This window comes from Eleutherodactylus coqui, chromosome 1 (assembly GCF_035609145.1).
Source record: "Eleutherodactylus coqui strain aEleCoq1 chromosome 1, aEleCoq1.hap1, whole genome shotgun sequence".
Taxonomy (NCBI): Eukaryota; Metazoa; Chordata; class Amphibia; order Anura; family Eleutherodactylidae; genus Eleutherodactylus; species Eleutherodactylus coqui.
The window spans coordinates 17,494,055-17,512,133 of NC_089837.1; the positions used below are offsets into that span (position 1 = coordinate 17,494,055).

The 18,079-nt window shown below is 47.7% G+C and overlaps 1 protein-coding gene across 1 annotated transcript in view; it reads left to right on the top strand.

Annotated features, from left to right (window-relative positions):
• Positions 1-17,877, top strand: part of LOC136583292 (vomeronasal type-2 receptor 26-like) — a 61,644-nt gene extending 43,767 nt beyond the window's left edge. Inside the window, exon 7 of the mRNA XM_066584272.1 lies at positions 17,012-17,877. Coding sequence (XP_066440369.1) covers positions 17,012-17,877 — 866 coding nt within the window. The remainder of the gene's footprint in view (positions 1-17,011) is intronic.
• Positions 17,878-18,079: the final 202 nt, after the last annotated feature.

An 18,079-nucleotide genomic window follows, 5' to 3' on the forward strand; every position in this document is an offset into this window, starting at 1 on the left:
ACTCTGACCCCCGGGCGCCAAGTGGGGTGCCCTGAGCTTACCGCCCCCCACTGTCCCTGCCTACTTGCCTCGGCCCTGGCTAACCCCAGGACGACAACTGGACGGTGGTCCCTACCCTGGCTAGGGACCTGACGACTGAAAGGAAGAATCTAACTGACAGGGGACAGAGTGCCGACAGAAAAGGCAGATGGAATGACCAAACAGAAAAAGACTGAGCTACAGGCAAACTGGAAGGATGCTGACTAGCAAGTAGGATTGACTGAGACAGGCTGCAGACAGAACTGACTAGTGGCTGACAGAACGAATAACTGGCAGTGAGCTCAGATCACTGCCAGTCTTTTAACTACAAGGCTCCGCCCAGGGGGCGGAGAGTGGGAGGAGGCAACTCCTCCCACTGCTGATTAAGAAGGATGGAGGAGTGCGGGCGGCACCCCGCCCACGCCGCCGCACACCGGCCGCCCCACGCCGCCAGGAGAGCCCCGACCCCAGAGCTCCAGGACGCCGGAGCCGACGCTGCCGACGGCAGGACCCTGCGCCACCCTGCATGGTAACAGAGTGAGGGGGAAGAGGAGGGGAGCGGAGCACCCCCGGACTCAGTCGGAGAGCCGCGCGGGTCAGACAGGGGACATAGGAGCAGGCACCCCTTCACTGCCAGGACCCTGGACGCACCAGCAGACAGAGGCCAGGAGGCTACAAGGTGCGTGACAAACGAGGGGGGGGGGGGGAGGTGGCAAGGGAGCACAGAGCCAAACGGGGGCCCTGGGCAGGAGAGACAGAAACCCCGGAAAAGAGTGGGTACCCACAAGATGGCAGCCATAGAGTCCCCCCACACACAGGGAGCCACAGGGTCGGACAGACCTATTCTCCCCACAAGAGACAACAGCAGCACTGGCTTCAAAGGGCACCACCAAATGTCTCCATCTGCAGCAAGCATGAGCCCCCACAGCAGCCGCGCCAACAGCCCGGGCAACAGACATAACACCCCCCTTCAGAAGACAAGAGGAGACTGGGGCCTCACGCTCCCCATCCCCCAGCACGCAATCAAATGACAGTGACAGGGACTGGAAGGCCCACCTCAGAGCCCTCCCCACTAGAGCCGAAATTAACTCTTCGTTTACTCAGCTTGAACAAGCTCATAAGCAAGCAGTATCACAGATCCAAAAAGACATACAGCAAATCGGGCATAGAGTGCTAGCTATTGAGGAGGCCCAAGAACAAACTAATGCCACGCTTGAATCCCACAGACAAGTCATCATGTCACACTCCACCCAGATCGCCAGCATTCCTGCGCACATTGACGACTTAGAAAATAGACACAGAAGAAACAACATCAGGGTACGGGGCCTCCCAGAATAGATTACTAACGACCAGCTAGAGCAATGGGCCCAGGACTTCTTTGGCTCCCTCATACAAATACCACGTGACAAACCTATAGAGATCGATCGCATCCATAGATCTCTTGGCCACAGAAATCCCGACCCAAAACAACCCCGGGACATCATCTGCCGCATCCACTTTTATAAAGACAAGGAGGACATTCTGAAAAAGGCGAGAGAAACGGGGAACCTCTCTCACCAAGACAAGCCCATCCTGCTACTGCCAGACCTAGCAAAGAGAACTCTCCAATTGAGGAAAGCGCTGAGACCGGTTCTGGAGGCCCTAAAAGGAAGGGACATCCCATGCAGATGGGGATAGCCATTTCAACTGACGGCTTGGAAGAAAGGCAAATCCGCCACGCTCCGCTCCCTAGGGGACCTTCCCAACTTTCTAGGAACTTTCGAACTCCCGATGATCTCCATCCCAGAATGGCCAGCCCCGCAGTTTCTGCCGGCCCAACCACAGACGGAGACCTGGCATACTGTCGGCCCTTCACGCAAGCGAAACGACCGCAAACCCAGAACACCATCAAGATGAAGACCTCACCACCCTATTAATGTGTCCTATCTTTCTCTTTCTGACCCTGGTCAACTGGTCTCTCCTGCCTACTCTCATGTCTAGCTAACACTAGTGAGCTATGCGCTCCGTCTATCGACTTAAATTACCTGTCCTATCACTCCTCTCATCTATCCACAACTCGTCTTGTTTGCCAAAACTAAACTTGTCTATCATTAAACTTCCTGGTTACACATAGACCCCCCTACCCGTCTGGGAAGGGGGACACTTGAAATCTAGAAGTGACGGCCGGGGGCATCTGGCCCCGCTGCTGTCAATCACTGCCTCCACTAGGCCAGACGACACCTTGTGTGGTCCAACTCCCGACGATTGGGAATGGCCTACCACGTTCCGGGCTCTCCCGGATGTATAATCTGTTTTCGTTCTTGTATTTGTACCCCCCCTCTCTCCCACTCCCCCCCCCCCCCCCCCAAGGCTGTCAGTGACCAGCGCTCCTCTCTCGAAGCACGACAATGGATAGTCTAAAATTCTGTACCTATAATGTTAGAGGTCTGAATAAACCCTCCAAAGAGGACAAATACTCAGACATCTACATAAGAAAAACATCATGATTGCGCTCCTCCAGGAAACCCACTTCACCCTGAATAGCATCCCTAACTGTAAGTCCAAATTCTATCCTTCCTGGCTCCACAGCCCCCACCCAGAGAAGAAAGTATGCGGCACCTCGATAGGCATACATAAAAATCTCCCCCACCAGGTCATCGCCTCCGAGGTAGACCCAGAGGGGCGTTATGTGTTCCTTAAAATCTCTGTCGGCACCAGGGTCCTAACCATTGCAAATGTCTATTTTCCTTACCAAGCACAGGTCCCCTTTGGTCTCCGAACACTGGAAGCCTTATCGACTTTCACTGCGGGTTCCCGGATAATCCTGGGAGGAGATTTCAACTTCTGCATGGACCCCGCCCTGGACTCTGCAGTGGGTAAGTCCGGGGTTTCCTTCTCAGAGCTTAGAAAGCTTCAAAGAGCACTAATCTCCCTGGAACTAGTGGATATATGGAGGCTCTTACATCCCAAAACCAAAGACTTTAGTTACCACTCACTAGCCCATAACAGCTATAATCGCTTAGATTACCTGTTCATCTCCCACGACCTTTTGGACCTATCTCCCTCTAGCTCAATCTGGATATTGCTCTGGTCAGATCACGCTCCGGTCCTGGGATCGATACAGGGCCTTACGTACAAAAAAGGCTACCAGTCGTGGCGCCTAAACGATAACCTCCTCAGAGACCCCCTCTGCATAGACGAGGTTAAACAAACAATCCGAAACTTTACGGCGGACCACCTACACGACCCCACGTCTCAACCCAACCAATAGGAGGCCCTAAAATGTGTCATAAGAGGGGTTCTTATATCCCACGGCGCGGCTGAAGCGGGAACGGACACAAGGGTTAAAGAACCTGCTGTCCAAACGAGGCAACCTAGAAACAGCTAACAATAACTCACCCTCAGAGACGACCAGAGCAGATTTATCAGACACTAGGAATAAAGTGCTCTCCATCCTAGACCAGCAATCGTTATGCGCTAGAGACAGATGGAGAAGTAGCTTTTATGAACAGGGCAACAAATGCGGGAGAATGGTAGCCTGGGCCCTTCATCCCAAGACATCCACCCCATACATACCGTCGCTCAATTCCCCCACAAAAGGCATAATTCATACAAACAAAGACATCTTGGATTGCTTTAAACAATACTATCAGAACTTATATAACCTACAGGGGGTGGAGGGGGGGGGGGGCACAGGCCCAGGAGATGGAAGAATACTTGGATAGGTTTGCCCCGTGCCCCATTCCAGAGGAGACAGCGGGCAGCCTAGAGAAGAACACCACCGAGGCAGAGATAAAAGAGGTAATCCAAAACCCCAAAGTGGGGAAGAACCCTGGACCAGACGGGTTTACTCCCCGCTTTTACAAGATGTTCGCGGACCTCATATCCGCCCCACTTGCCGAGGCCTTCAACTCTATCTCTGGGTCATGCCCCTTCCCGTCTCAGGACTTACAAGCAACAATCACTATCATCCCTAAACAGGGGAAGGACCACACGCTCTGTTCCAACTACCGCCCCATATCTCTAATAAACTTAGATACCAAAATGTTCTCCAAAATCTTGGCTTCTCGCCTAAGACCCCTCATCCCACCCTTAATCAACCGCGAACAATCAGGCTTTGTCCCGGGCCGCGAGGCTAGGGATAATACTATAAGAACAATCTCGCTGATCTTGCGTGCACGCCTCTTGGGGACCCCCTCATGCTTAATGTCTGTTGATGCAGAAAAAGTGTTTGACAGAGTCCATTGGGGGTACCTGGAGGCGACTCTGAGGAAGATCGGATTGGGCCCCAGATTCATTGAATGGATCATGGCACTCTATCGCGACCCATGAGCCAGAGTTAGAGTAAATGGGTCCTTATTAGCACCATTTAAAATAAAAAACGGGACAAGACAAGGGTGCCCCCTCTCCCCCTTTCTCTATGTCTTGGTCATGGAGTCCCTGGCCAACGCCCTAAGAAACAACCCCAATATCAAAGTAATGCAACTAGCCTCCACTAAACATAAACTCTCCCTCTTTGCAGACGATCTCCTAATATTCATCACAAACCCTAGAGTTGCCTTGCCAGTAGCCCTAAAAGAATTTGAAAACTATGGGAAAGTCAGCAATTTCAGAATTAACATCAATAAATCGAAAATCCTCAACATCTCAGTTCCCCCCGAGGAGTTCTCTGCGGTTAGCAAATTTTCCACGATGAAATGGAAGGAGGACCAAATTAAATACTTAGACGTAAACATCACCAGGGACCCCAATAACCTTTTTGAAGCAAACTATAAACCTTTCCTTGATAACCTCCGAAAGGGCTATAGCAAGTGGAAAACCCTCATCCTGTCGTGGCTAGGGAGGATAAATGCTGTGAAAATGGATGTCCTACCCAGGCTCCTATATTTGTTCCAAACTATACCGATTAAAATTCCACATACCTATCTGACCAAACTCCGCAAGAACTCACTAGAGTTTGTTTGGGGAGGATCAAAACCCCGGGTCAAATACAAAACACTCATCAGAAAGAGGGGAGACGGGGGGAGTGGATATACCCTGCTTCTCCACATATTACAAGGCGTCTATCTGTAGATGCGTCTTGGATATTATACACAATAACCCAACCAAACTATGGGTGGACTTGGAAAGGGAAGAGGTCCCTACAATAGCAATAGGCTCCTTCTGGCTACCGGCATCAAAGGTGGGGGTAATGGAGCACATCCCGCCTCTAACAAAGCGGATATTAGAGGCATGGAACGGGTTTGCCTCACATATGGGATTGGTCTCCAGACCTGGCCCTCTCACACCGATTACAGACAATCCAGAACTATCGGCTCTCATGAGAAGCAACACACCCTTCTCAGTGGGGTCCTCTACGCCATTGAGGGTCAGGGACGTGGTGTCATCGTCCGGGGTCCGATCAATGGGGGAGATGATGGAAGGGAGGGGTCCCTGGACCGGAGCGTGGTTCCAGTATTTACAGATCAGACACTTCGTTACATCTCTGGGTCCTTTAACCTACCTGCAGGCCCCTCTCACCAGCTTTGAACAATTATGCATGTCCTCAAACCCTAGCCCAGCCAAAGTCTCGGCTTTATACAGTCTTCTACTGGAAGCAGAGACACGAGAAGACCAGCCAGGCTTTATCGCAACTTGGGAGAGGGAACTTGGGGAAGCTTTCCAGAATGATGCCTGGAAAAACGCCTTTACATTAACCCATTCGATGGCAACCGCCTCTAAATTTCTGGAAACCAATTATAAAATCATATCTAGAGTGGTACAGAACCCCGGTGCAACTAGTCAAAATGTACCCGCAAACCCCGGACGCCTGCTGAAGATGCCAGGGCAACAAAGGGGATTTCACCCACATATGGTGGTCTTGCCCCTTGATCAAGCCTATGTGGCAGGAAATCACAAACCTATATAATGCGATCTACAAAGACAATATGGTCCTGACACCTTAGGCGGCCCTACTGTCCATGGTTCGGGGACCTATCTCCAAATCTAAGAAAAGCATTTTTAGATTCTTTTTGATAGCCATGAGGCAGAATATCCCAAGACTCTGGAAGACAACCACACCTCCCACGAGGACCTCCTGGTTGGAGATTATGGATAGCATTTGCCACATGGAGGACCTTAGTGCCGCAGACAAAGGCAACTCCCCTAAATTCTTCGCTGTCTGGACAGCCTGGATTCTATTCAGGAACTCTCTCGACCTAAAAACATAGCTTCTAACAGGCACACTACCCCCTTAACTCAATTTAGACTAGCAGACCCATTGTCCCGTAACCTCCGGAATCTGATACAGAGGGAAGTCACTGGCAGCCACCCCTCCCATTCCTCTCCTTCCCCGTGGCAACTCCCCACGGCCTAACCTGCCCCCCCCCCCCGTTTCGTCCCCCACAACTCCCCCCGCACACCCTACATACAAATTACTAGTGTGTTTTTACAATGTTGCAACTCTAACCACATGGCAGCAGCCCATTAATAGCGTCAGAAGGGGACGCGGGCACCGGAGGGGTAGGCTAGAGATACCTCGGGCTCTGTCCTCCAGCCATCACACCGGGGACTACAGGCTGCCTAATTTCACACTAACCGTTTACAATGTTTCTTATTGTAACAGAATTGTCCTTTTTGTTGCTGATGTTAACTGCTTAATATAAAATGAATAAATACATTTTGAACCATAGAATTCTCACGCTCTTAAAATGTAGCGATGTAAAGCCATTGATTTCAATGGTTTTGTTTACACAAGTGTGTTTCTCGCGCGATATTCCTCTGTGCGAGAAAAGACGAACTTTGTCTTTTTCATATGTTTTTCGTATATGGTTTTTATACATTACTGGTTTGCTTTTTTTTTTACACGAGCAAAAGTGCAAAAAAAAAAAAAGACTTTTGACTGGTACATGTGCAAATATGCTCCATAGTGGCGAACATATTTGCGCATGTGCTTGTCTGTAGAAGCCATGAATGTTTTTCTGGTCTAATACTTAAAGGGGTTGTCCCGCGCCGAAACGGGTTTTTTTTTTCAACCCCCCCCCCCCCCCATTCGGCGCGAGACAACCCCGATGCAGGGGTTAAAAAAGAACACCGGACAGCGCTTACCTGAATCCCCGCGCTCCGGTGACTTCTTACTTACCTGCTGAAGATGGCCGCCGGCATCTTCTCCCTCGGTGGACCGCAGGGCTTCTGTGCGGTCCATTGCCGATTCCAGCCTCCTGATTGGCTGGAATCGGCACGTGATGGGGCAGAGCTACACGGAGCTACACGGAGCCCCATTGAGAAGAGGAGAAGACCCGGACTGCGCAAGCGCGTCTAATTTGGCCATTAGACGGCGAAAATTAGACGGCAACCATGGAGACGAGGACGCCAGCAACGGAACAGGTAAGTGAATAACTTTTGATAACTTCTGTATGGCTCATAATTAATGCACAATGTACATTACAAAGTGCATTAATATGGCCATACAGAAGTGTATAGACCCACTTGCTGCCGCGGGACAACCCCTTTAAGAAAAAGTTGGGTAGGGGACTACTAAGAGATGTTACCAACTGTACCACCTACTCCATTCAAATAGCCTATCACAGTCCTATGATGCTCAGAGTTCAGGTCAGTAGACCCGTAATCGGGTAGGACACTCGTCCATATTATGGGTGCATATGCAGTTTCCGAGGAACAGGCCCTCAGCTGAGGAGACAGAGGGGTACAGAAATAGCAACCTGTCACGGAGGCTCTACTGTCCCCTCCCAACAGCTGGCTAAGAACCCAACCTCGTTACTAACCGGGGGAGATCACGTTTAGTAACTTGAGTTACCTTAAGTTCCTGTATTGTCACCAATGTAATGACCCAGCACATCATCCTGGTCTCCTCCATAAATATCACACATGTTTGTCTTAGGTGGATGCGCTGTGCAAAGCCTGTCTTGTCATATCTAGTGTGTGTGTGTTACACAGCTGCGGTGCTTGAAAGGTTAACTTTAATAAAATCACTGCCTACATGTAAATGTATCAATCTATCATGTCATGTGGTAGGCGTGTTTGAGAGCGGGAAAGGAGTCCCATCTTCAGTGAGTTTCCATCTAGTCTTTAGAAAGAGAGAGTGCTAACACAGAGCACCCAGCATAGCTGAGCTCCGGCCGGAGCAACAGCCCATCTTTCCTCTATCTCCATTAGTTGACCTGTTCTCTCCCAGACGTCCACTCGCTTCAAGCTCCAACGCTCAACTCTCCTTAACTCATGTCTCTCTCACGTAATCACAAACAAATGCACATCACTAGACAAAAAAATACATTTTACAGACATAACCAGACATTAACCCTTACATACCTGCAGGTGAAAATACACATAATGCCAACTCATACAACACTTATGGCATTGACACAAGACATGCAATCTAATGTTCTGGAGAGGACCTCAAACTCTGGGCCGCTACACATATATGTGCTTGTAACATGCTCGTGTGAAACTGGCCCAACTTGTACTCTTTTTTTGGGCTTCTAGTAACCTGATAATAACAGTTTATGATGTGAAGACCTCAAAGTATTTGTAAAGACCCAAGCTCCTACTTATATAGTTATAGATGTGTCTAGTTTTGACTCTTCCTACATGAGTGAACACAATATTTCACCCACAGACTCCCAGAGATGCTTGAAATGTTCCAGTTATGAAAACTCCAATATTGATAGGACCAGATGTGTTCTCAAAGATGTCAGTTTTCTTTCATATGGAGATATTTTAGGAGCAACTTTGACAAGTCTCTCGTTAATATTTTCAATCCTGACAAGTTTGATCTTGGGAATTTTTTGGAAGTATCGAGAAACTCCAATAGTAAAAGCCAACAATCGGAACCTTAGCTACATTCTCCTCATTTCCTTCACACTTTGCTTCATGTGCACGTTGCTGTTTGTGGGTCGTCCATCATCGATACGTTGTCTTCTCAGACAGCTACATTTGGAGTTGTCTTCACAGTCTCCGTATCTTCTGTATTGGGTAAAACTTTGACAGTTATCATTGCATTCAAGGCAACACAGCCCGGGAGCAGGATTAAGACACTCTTAGGAACTAAACTTTCCTTCACACTGGTCTTCCTCTGCTCTATGGGGGAAATTTTGTTATCAGCCATATGGATAATGTTCTGTCCACCATATCTAGATGTGGATACAGAAATGGACACTATTCTCCTGTTATGTAATGAATGCTCCTCCACTTTCTTCTTTTTGGAGATCAGCTACATTGGTATGTTGGCTCTGATTTGTCTCGGGGCTGCATTTCTAGCCAAGGATTTTCCAGACCGTTTTAATGAAGCCAAGAACATAACTTTCAGTATCTTGATATTCTGTAGTGTGTGGGTGACATTTGTCCCTACTTATCTTAGCGTGAAGGGAAAGAACATGGTGGCTGTGGAGGTCTTTGCCATCTTAACCTCCAGTGCAGGATTAATGAGTTTTCTTTTTTTACCTAAGTGTTATGTAATTTTCAGTAGTCCAAAAAGGTAAGAAGTAGAGATGAGCGAGCACCAAAATGCTCAGATGCTCGTGTCGAACTTTCCGCGATGCTCGAGGGTTCGTTTCGAGTAACGAACCCCATTGAAGTCAATGGGCGACTCGAGCATTTTTGTATATGACCGATGCTTGCTAAGGTTTTCATTTGTGCAAATCTGCAAAACCTACGAAAGTGATGGAAACGACACAGAAATGAATAGGGCAGTCGAGGGGCAACATGCACGGCTGCATCTCAGGTTCCCAGGTCTCACTATTAAGCCACAATAGCAGCAAGAGTGGCCCCCCCTCTAACAATTTTTACTTTGGGCAAACCCTCATTAGCAAGGCACAACTTAGCTAAGCACCACACTACCTCCAACCAAGCACAATCACTGCCTGCAGGACACACCGCTGCCTTTTCTCCTGAGTTACATGCTGCCCAACCCTGCATCCGCAGCACACACAAAAGTGCCCCTGCACAGCCCTCAGCTGGCCTCATGCCACATGCTGGCCTCATAGCCACACCACCCTCATGTCTATTTATAAGTGTGTTTGCCATGAGGAGGAACCAGAGGCACACACTGCAGAGGGTTGGCAGGGCCAGGCAGCGACCCTCTTTGAAAGGGGGGTGATAGCCCACAATGCTGTTGAGAATTGATAACACAGGTCTGCAAAAAAAACTTTTTTAAAAATTGTTTTGATTTTGTTAAATCATCTTTATGTAGTTTTTTGCACAGATTTCATAAATGACATGGTTTTTTTTAATAGATTGACATTCGATCTTCATTCCAACACTTTGCCACCTCCGTCAGGAGCTGCAAACGTGGGCATAAAGGGGAGCCCGCTGCCAGCCCAGCACTTCTACACATCTCCACAATGCAGCAATACTCGGTGTGGGCAGTATGTGAGCGGGCCCTGGGTCAGCCTCTGTCCCAGCAAACACCTTGTGCTGCGAGTGACATAGCAATGGGGACTCCATGTGTCCACACACTACTCATTCTGTTTGGGTGTCGGATACCTCATCGACAACGCAAGGGGTAAAGCATCTGCACTCTGCACCCTACCCAAGTCTGTCAGTGTTTTGGGGACAGACAGGTACAACTTTGCTATGGCAAGTCTGACATGGCTGTCCTCACTAGGAAGATCACTTTCAGGATCCTCCTCTTCCTTCTCGTCCACAGGCCATACACGCTGAACAGATGGGAGGCAAGCAGCATGGGTACCCTCTGCAGTTGGCCCAGCTGTCTCTTCCCCCTCCTCCTCCTGCTCCTCCCCCTCCTCTAACTCCTCCACCTCCTCCAATATGCGCTGAGATATAGACATGAGTGTGCTCTGACTATCAAGCGACATACTCTCTTCCCATGTCTCCTGTTTCGACAGCAAAGCGTCAGTCTTTATGCTTTGCAGCTAACTTCTGAGCAGACATAGCAGCGGAATGGTTACGCTAATGATTGCAGCATCGCCGCTCACCATCTGGGTAGACTCCTCAAAGTTTCCGGGGACGTGGCAGATGTCTGCCATCTAGGCCCACTCCTCGGTAAAGAATTGGGGTGGCTGACTCCCACTACGCTGCCCATGTTGGAGTTAGTATTTCACTATTGCTCTACGCTGCTCATGGAGCCTGGCCAACATGTGGAGCGTAGAATTCCACCGTGTGGGCACGTCGCACAGCAGCCGGTGCTCTGGCAGATTAAACCAATGTTACAGGGTCCGCAGGGTGGCAGCGTCCGTGGTGGACTTGCGGAAATGTGTGCAGACACTGCGCACCTTGCCGAGTAGGTCTGACAAGTGCGGGTAGTTTTTCAGAAACCGCTGAACCACCAGATTGAAGACGTGGGCCAGGCATGGCACGTGTGTGAGGCTGCCGAGCAGCAGAGCCGCCACCAGGTTACAGCCGTTGTCACACACGACCATGTCCGGTTGGAGGCTCAGCGGCGAAAGCCAGAGTTCGTTCTGCTCAGTCAGACCCTGCAACAGCTCAGGGGCCGTGTGCCTCTTGTCACCTAGGCTGAGAAGTTTCAGCACGGCCTGCTGACGCTTGCCCACCGCTGTGCTGCCGCGCTGCGCCACACCGACTGCTGGTGATGTGCTGCTCACACTTCTTAATTGAGAGGTAGAGGTTGCGTAGGAGGAGGAGGGGGAGGGTTTAGAGGAGGTGGCATAGACCGCCGCAGATACCCGAACCGAGGAAGGACCCGCTATTCTGGGTGTGGGTAGGACGTGTGCGGTCCCAGGCTCTGACTGTCCCAGCCTCCACCAAATTCACCCAGTGTGCCGTCAGGGAGCTAAAGTTGCTCTGCCCGACTGTACTTTTCCATGTGTCCGTGGTTAAGTGGACCTTCCCAGTAACTGCGTTGGTTAGGGCACGATTGATGTTGCGGGAGACGTGCTGACATTGCTGGATGGGGCCGAGGACAGCGGAGGTGAGGGTGTGGGTGCAGGCCGGTAGGCGCTCATGCCTGTGTCCTGAGAGGAGGGTTGGATCTGAGTGGCAGGTTTGGGCACAGGGGGAGAGGTAGTGGTGCGACCTGGAGGCCGTGAACGGCCTTCGTCCCACCTTGTGGGGTGCTTGATCATCAAATGCCTGCGCATGCTGGTGGTGGTGAGGCTGGTACTGGTGGCTCCCCGGTTGATCTTGGCGCGACACTGATTGCACACCACTGTTCGTCGGTCGTTCGCGCTCTCACTGAAAAATATCCACACCTTTGAAGACCTAGGCCTCTGCAGGGTGGCTTGGCACGAGGGGGTGCTTTGGGAAACAGTTGGGGGAGTCTTCGTTCTGGCCCTGCCTCTGACCCTCGCCACCCCACTGCCTCTACCAACCTGTCCTGCTGCTGCATTTGCCTCCCCCTCTGAAGAACTGTCCTCAGTTGGCTTAGCAAACCAGGTGGGGTCAGTCACCTCATCGTCCAGCGGCTCTTCCTCCGTATCCTCTGTGCGCTCCTCCCTCGGACTTACTGCCCTTACTACTACCTCACAGATAGACAACTGTGTCTCATCATCATCATCAACCTCTTCACCCAGTGAAAGCTCTTGAGACAGTTGCCGGAAGTCAGCAGCCTCATCACTCGGACCCTGGGAACTTTCCAAAGGTTGGGCATCGGTCATGACAAACTCCTCAGGTGGGAGAGGAACCATTTTTTCCCAATTAAGGCAGGGGCCCGAGAACAGTTCCTGGAAGTCTGTCTGCTCATCAGAATGTGTCATTGTCATGGAGTGAGGAGGCTGGGAGGAAGGAGAAGCAGCAGCGAGAGGATTCTGAGTTGCAGCAGTGGACGGCGTAGAAGACTGAGTGGTCGATACATTGCTGGATGCATTTTCTGCCATCCACGACAGGACCTGCTCACACTGCTCATTTTGTAATAAAGGTCTACCACGTGGACCCATAAATTGTGATATGAAACTTGCCTCTCTCCTAATCCCGCATCAGCTCGCTGCGATTCACCTGGACCAGGAACTCGGCCTGTGCCCACACCCTCACTTGGACGTCTGCGTCTTCTCCCGCGTCTACGGCCACGTCCTCTAGGCCTACCCCTACCCCTCAGCATGGTGTATTACCAATAGAGCAGACACAAAGCGGTCTGAATAATTATGCAATTAGTGGCGTCGAGTTGGAGGCTGACAGCGATTATGTTACACACACTGCAGTCCGCAAACAAATTTTACGCTAGGCTGCAAAAAGGCCTAGCTGGCTAATAGTGAGCCACTACAACAGTAATGCAGTCGCTCACAGGAAGCCCAAAGGAGGAGTGTTTTTTCAGGTTTTTTAAAAAAAAAAAAAAAACAGCAGCCCAGATAGCGTGTATATGTATTTCCCTCTATCAGCGGCTGTGGGCGTACGCTGTGCGTGAAGTTGATGGGACGCACAGAGTGGTGTTAAAAAATTAGACAATTATTGGCCTGCACTTGGAGGGTCACAGTGGTTATGTAACGCACACTGTACGCCAAAATAATTATACGCTGAGATGCAGAAAGGCCTAGCTGGCTAATAGTGAGCCACTACAACAGTAATGCACACGCTCACAGGTAGCCCTAAGGTAGAGTTTTTTTTTCAGATTTTTTTGAAAAAAACAGCAGCCTAGATAGCGTGTATATGTCTTTCCCTCTATCAGCGGCTTTGGGCATGTGCTGTGCGTGAAGTTGACGGGACGCACAAAGCGGTGTAAAAAATGAGGCAATTATTGGCCTGCACTTGGAGGGTCACAGCGGTTATGTAGCGCACACTGTAGGCCGAAAAAATTATACGCTGGGCTGCAGAAAGGCCTAGCTGGCTAAAAGCGAGCCACTACAACAGTAATGCACACGCTCACAGGTAGCCCTAAGGAGGAGCTTTTTTGGGGTACTTGTTGACAGGATTCTACACTACCACTGTCCCTGCCTGACCGCTATTGCCCCTATACTCTGTATAATTGGCTGCAGACTAACAACGCAATAGCCTGCACAGCCCAAGATGTAAACCAAAAAATTTTGCAAAACTGCTCCCAGCAGCCATAAAGGACAGACAGACAGACATACATTCATTTATACAGTATATATCAGGAAGTGAGAGAATTAGATTCCGTACGTAAAATTTGGACGCCAATTCTTTTGCGCTTAGAATTGAATAATTGAGTTGGGACCCATTAGCTTTTCCTATTTTTGACATAATCAATGCTCGTGCCAAATTTCAAGTTATTATGACATCGGGAAGTGGGAAAATTAGATTCCGTAAGTAAAATTTGGACGCTAATTCCTTTGTGCTTAGAATTAAATAATCGGGTTGGGACCCATTAACTTTTCCTATTTTTGACATAATCAATGCTCGTGCCAAATTTCAAGTTTCTATGACATCGGGAAGTGGGAAAATTAGATTCCGTACGTAAAATTTGGACGCTAATTCTTTGACGCTTAGAAATAAATAATCGAGTTGGGACCCATTAACTTTCCCTATTTATGAAATTATCAATGCTCGTGCTAAATTTCAAGTTTCTATGACATTGGGAAGTGAGAGAATTAGATTCCGTACGTAAAATTTGGACGCTAATTCTTTTGTGCTTAGAAATAAATAATCGAGTTGGGACCCATTAACTTTCCCTATTTATGAAATAATCAATGCTCGTGCTAAATTTCACGTTTCTATGACATTGGGAAGTGAGAGAATTAGATTCCGTACGTAAAATGTGGACGCTAATTCTTTGGCGCTTAGAATTAAATAATCGGGTTGGGACTCATTAAATTTTCCTATTTATGACATAATGAATGCTTGTGCCAAATTACATCGGGAAGTGAGAGAATTAGATTCCGTACGTAAAATTTGCACGCTAATTCTTTGGCACTTAGAATTAAATAATCGAGTTGGGTCCCATTAGCTTTTCCTATTTATGACATAATCAATGCTCGTGCCAAATTTCAAGTTTCTATGACATCGGGAAGTGGGAAAATTAGATTCCGTACGTAAAATTTGGACGCTAATTCTTTTGTGCTTAGAAATGAATAATCGAGTTGGGACCCATTAACTTTCCCTATTTATGAAATTATCAATGCTCGTGCTAAATTTCACGTTTCTATGACATTGGGAAGTGAGAGAATTAGATTCCGTATGTAAAATGTGGACGCTAATTCTTTGGCACTTAGAATTAAATAATCGGGTTGGGACTCATTAAATTTTCCTTTTTATGACATAATCAATGCTCATGCCAAATTTCATGTTTCTACGACATTGGGAAGTGAGAGAATTAGAGGCAATGATGGAAATCGAACGATCAACATGGGGGGGGCGTAACTGTCGACGACGCTCGCACACGCGCCATTTATCATAGCATAGATGTACTATGCCAGTAATCTTCCCAGGAGTGTACTCGACAACTTCCCAAAGTTTCATGGCGATCGGATGAATGGTGTAGTAGCGCATAAAGGACAAACAGACAGACATACAGACAGACACACAGACAGACAGACATACACGCATACATTCAATTTTATGTATATAGATATAGATTATATTAGACTAACTTGAAATATACAACTACAGTCCTACACTTCTTGAAATATTTAAATTTCCTCCATTTTGATCTTTTTTAGTTAAAGGGTCAGACATTTACCAATAAAAAATGATAAAAAAGAACACATAACATGACACATATCAGAGATTAGTAATAAGTACAGTATTTTACAACTTATTCTATGCACGCCCCTTTTCCTGAACCAGGTGTAATGAGCTTTTAAAATGCTCAATAAATTTGTCTTCCAGCTTTTTGGACAGTTTGCGTAAAAAAATCTCTGCCTTTGCATTTTGGATGGAGTCACTTTAAAAGATATTTCTACAAAACTATTTTCCATTTACAGGTGCCTCCATCATTGTGCAATGCACCTTGTAAACCTGGCTACAGGAAGGCAAAGAGAGAGGGGGAACCTTCATGTTTTTATATGTTCTTTACATATAAGCCCTTCCCTGAAAAAGAAACATTTTAGTGTAAAAAAAAAAATATTTACCTCTCCGCCGCTGCCGTGACCTCCGGGGGTATGAAGAACACATCTGCCGCATGCGGCAGATGTTTCCTTCAACTCCGCTATTTAAAAGAATCCCCTGCTGCAGATGCAGCAGAGGAATTCTTCAATTCTCAACCGCAGCTGTCACACATGACAGCTGCGGTAGAGAATCCTGCTGCCATCCCCGTCATTGAATTTCAGGGAAGGGCTTTAAAGATAAGCCCTTCCCTGAAAATCCAAGAAAAGTAGTGTTAAAAAAACGTTTAAAAAAGCATACTCACCTCCCTTCAGCTGGCGGGGCTCAGCCGCGACTTCTGGTGCTGTCCCTGGCTCTGTAGTTCTGAGCTATCAGCAGCCGGGGATTTAAAATCACCGCCTGCTGGTAGCTCTGATTGTGATTGGCTGAAGCGCTCACACCTGTGTTTAACAACAGGCGGTTACACACTGTTCTCGCATAACTTGCAGTTTCTACATAGGAACATGTAGTTCTTGCATTCTAACACCCTTGTGTACCCTGCATGTCCTGGGTTCCAAAACCCCGGAGGAGCAAGCTTCTCATATTGAGAGATACCAGCATGGCTGAGCTCCAGCCGGAGCAACAGCACATCTTTCCTCTATCTCCATCAGTTGACCTATTCTCTCCCAGATGTCCACTCGCTTCAAGCTCCAACTCTCAACTTTCCTTAACTCATGTCTCTCTCACGTGATCACAAACAAATGAACATCACTAGACAAAAAGATATATTACAGACATAACCAGACATTAACCCTTACATACCTGCAGGTGAAAATACACATACTACCAACTCATACAACACTTATGGCATTGACACAAGACACGCAATCTAATGTGCTGGAGGGGACCTCAAACTCTGGGCCGCTACACATATATGTGCTTGTAACATGCTCGTGTGAAACTGGCCCAACTTGTACTCTTTTTTTGGGCTTCTAGTAAGCTGATAATAACAGTTTATGATGTGAAGACCCTAAAGTATTTGTAAAGACCCAAGCTCCTACTTATATAGTTATAGATGTGTCTAGTTTTGACTCTTCCTACATGAGTGAACATAATATTTCACCCACAGACTCCCAGAGATGCTTGAAATGTTCCAGTTATGAAAACTCCAATATTGATAGGACCAGATGTGTTCTCAAAGATGTCAGTTTTCTTTCATATGGAGATATTTTAGGAGCAACTTTGACAAGTCTCTCGTTAATATTTTCAATCCTGACAAGTTTGATCTTGGGAATTTTTTGGAAGTATCAAGAAACTTCAATAGTAAAAGCCAACAATCGGAACCTTAGCTACATTCTCCTCATTTCCATCACACTTTGCTTCATGTGCACGTTGCTGTTTGTGGGTCGTCCATCATCGATACGGTGTCTTCTCAGACAAGCTACATTTGGAGTTGTCTTCACAGTCTCCGTATCTTCTGTATTGGGTAAAACGTTGACAGTTATCATTGCATTCAAGGCAACACAGCCCGGGAGCAGGATTAAGACACTCTTAGGAACTAAACTTTCCATCACACTGGTCTTCCTCTGCTCTATGGGGGAAATTTTGTTATCCGCCATATGGATAATGTTCTGTCCACCATATCTAGATGTGGACACAGAAATGGACACTATTCTCCTGTTGTGTAATGAAGGCTCCTCCACTTTCTTCTTTTTGGAGATCGGCTATATTGGTATGTTGGCTCTGATTTGTCTTGGGGCTGCATTTCTAGCCAAGGATTTTCCAGACCGCTTTAATGAAGCCAAGAACATATCTTTCAGTATCTTGATATTCTGTAGTGTGTGGGTGACATTTGTCCCTACTTATCTTAGCGTGAAGGGAAAGAACATGGTGGCTGTGGAGGTCTTTGCCATCTTGACCTCCAGTGCAGGATTATTGAGTTTTATTTTTTTACCCAAGTGTTATGTAATTTTAAAAAGGTATCCAAGAAAATAATCTATCTATCTATCTCATATCTATCTGTCTTGTATCTGTGTAAAATGCATAATAAGTAGAGATGAGCGAGCACACTTGTCCGAGCTTAATGCTCGTTCGTGTATTAGGGTACTCAAGATGCTCTTTACTTGAGACAAACACCACGCGATACTCAAGTCAATTTCAGTTCCCTTCCCCGCCTGTTTAGCGCCATTTTCTAGCT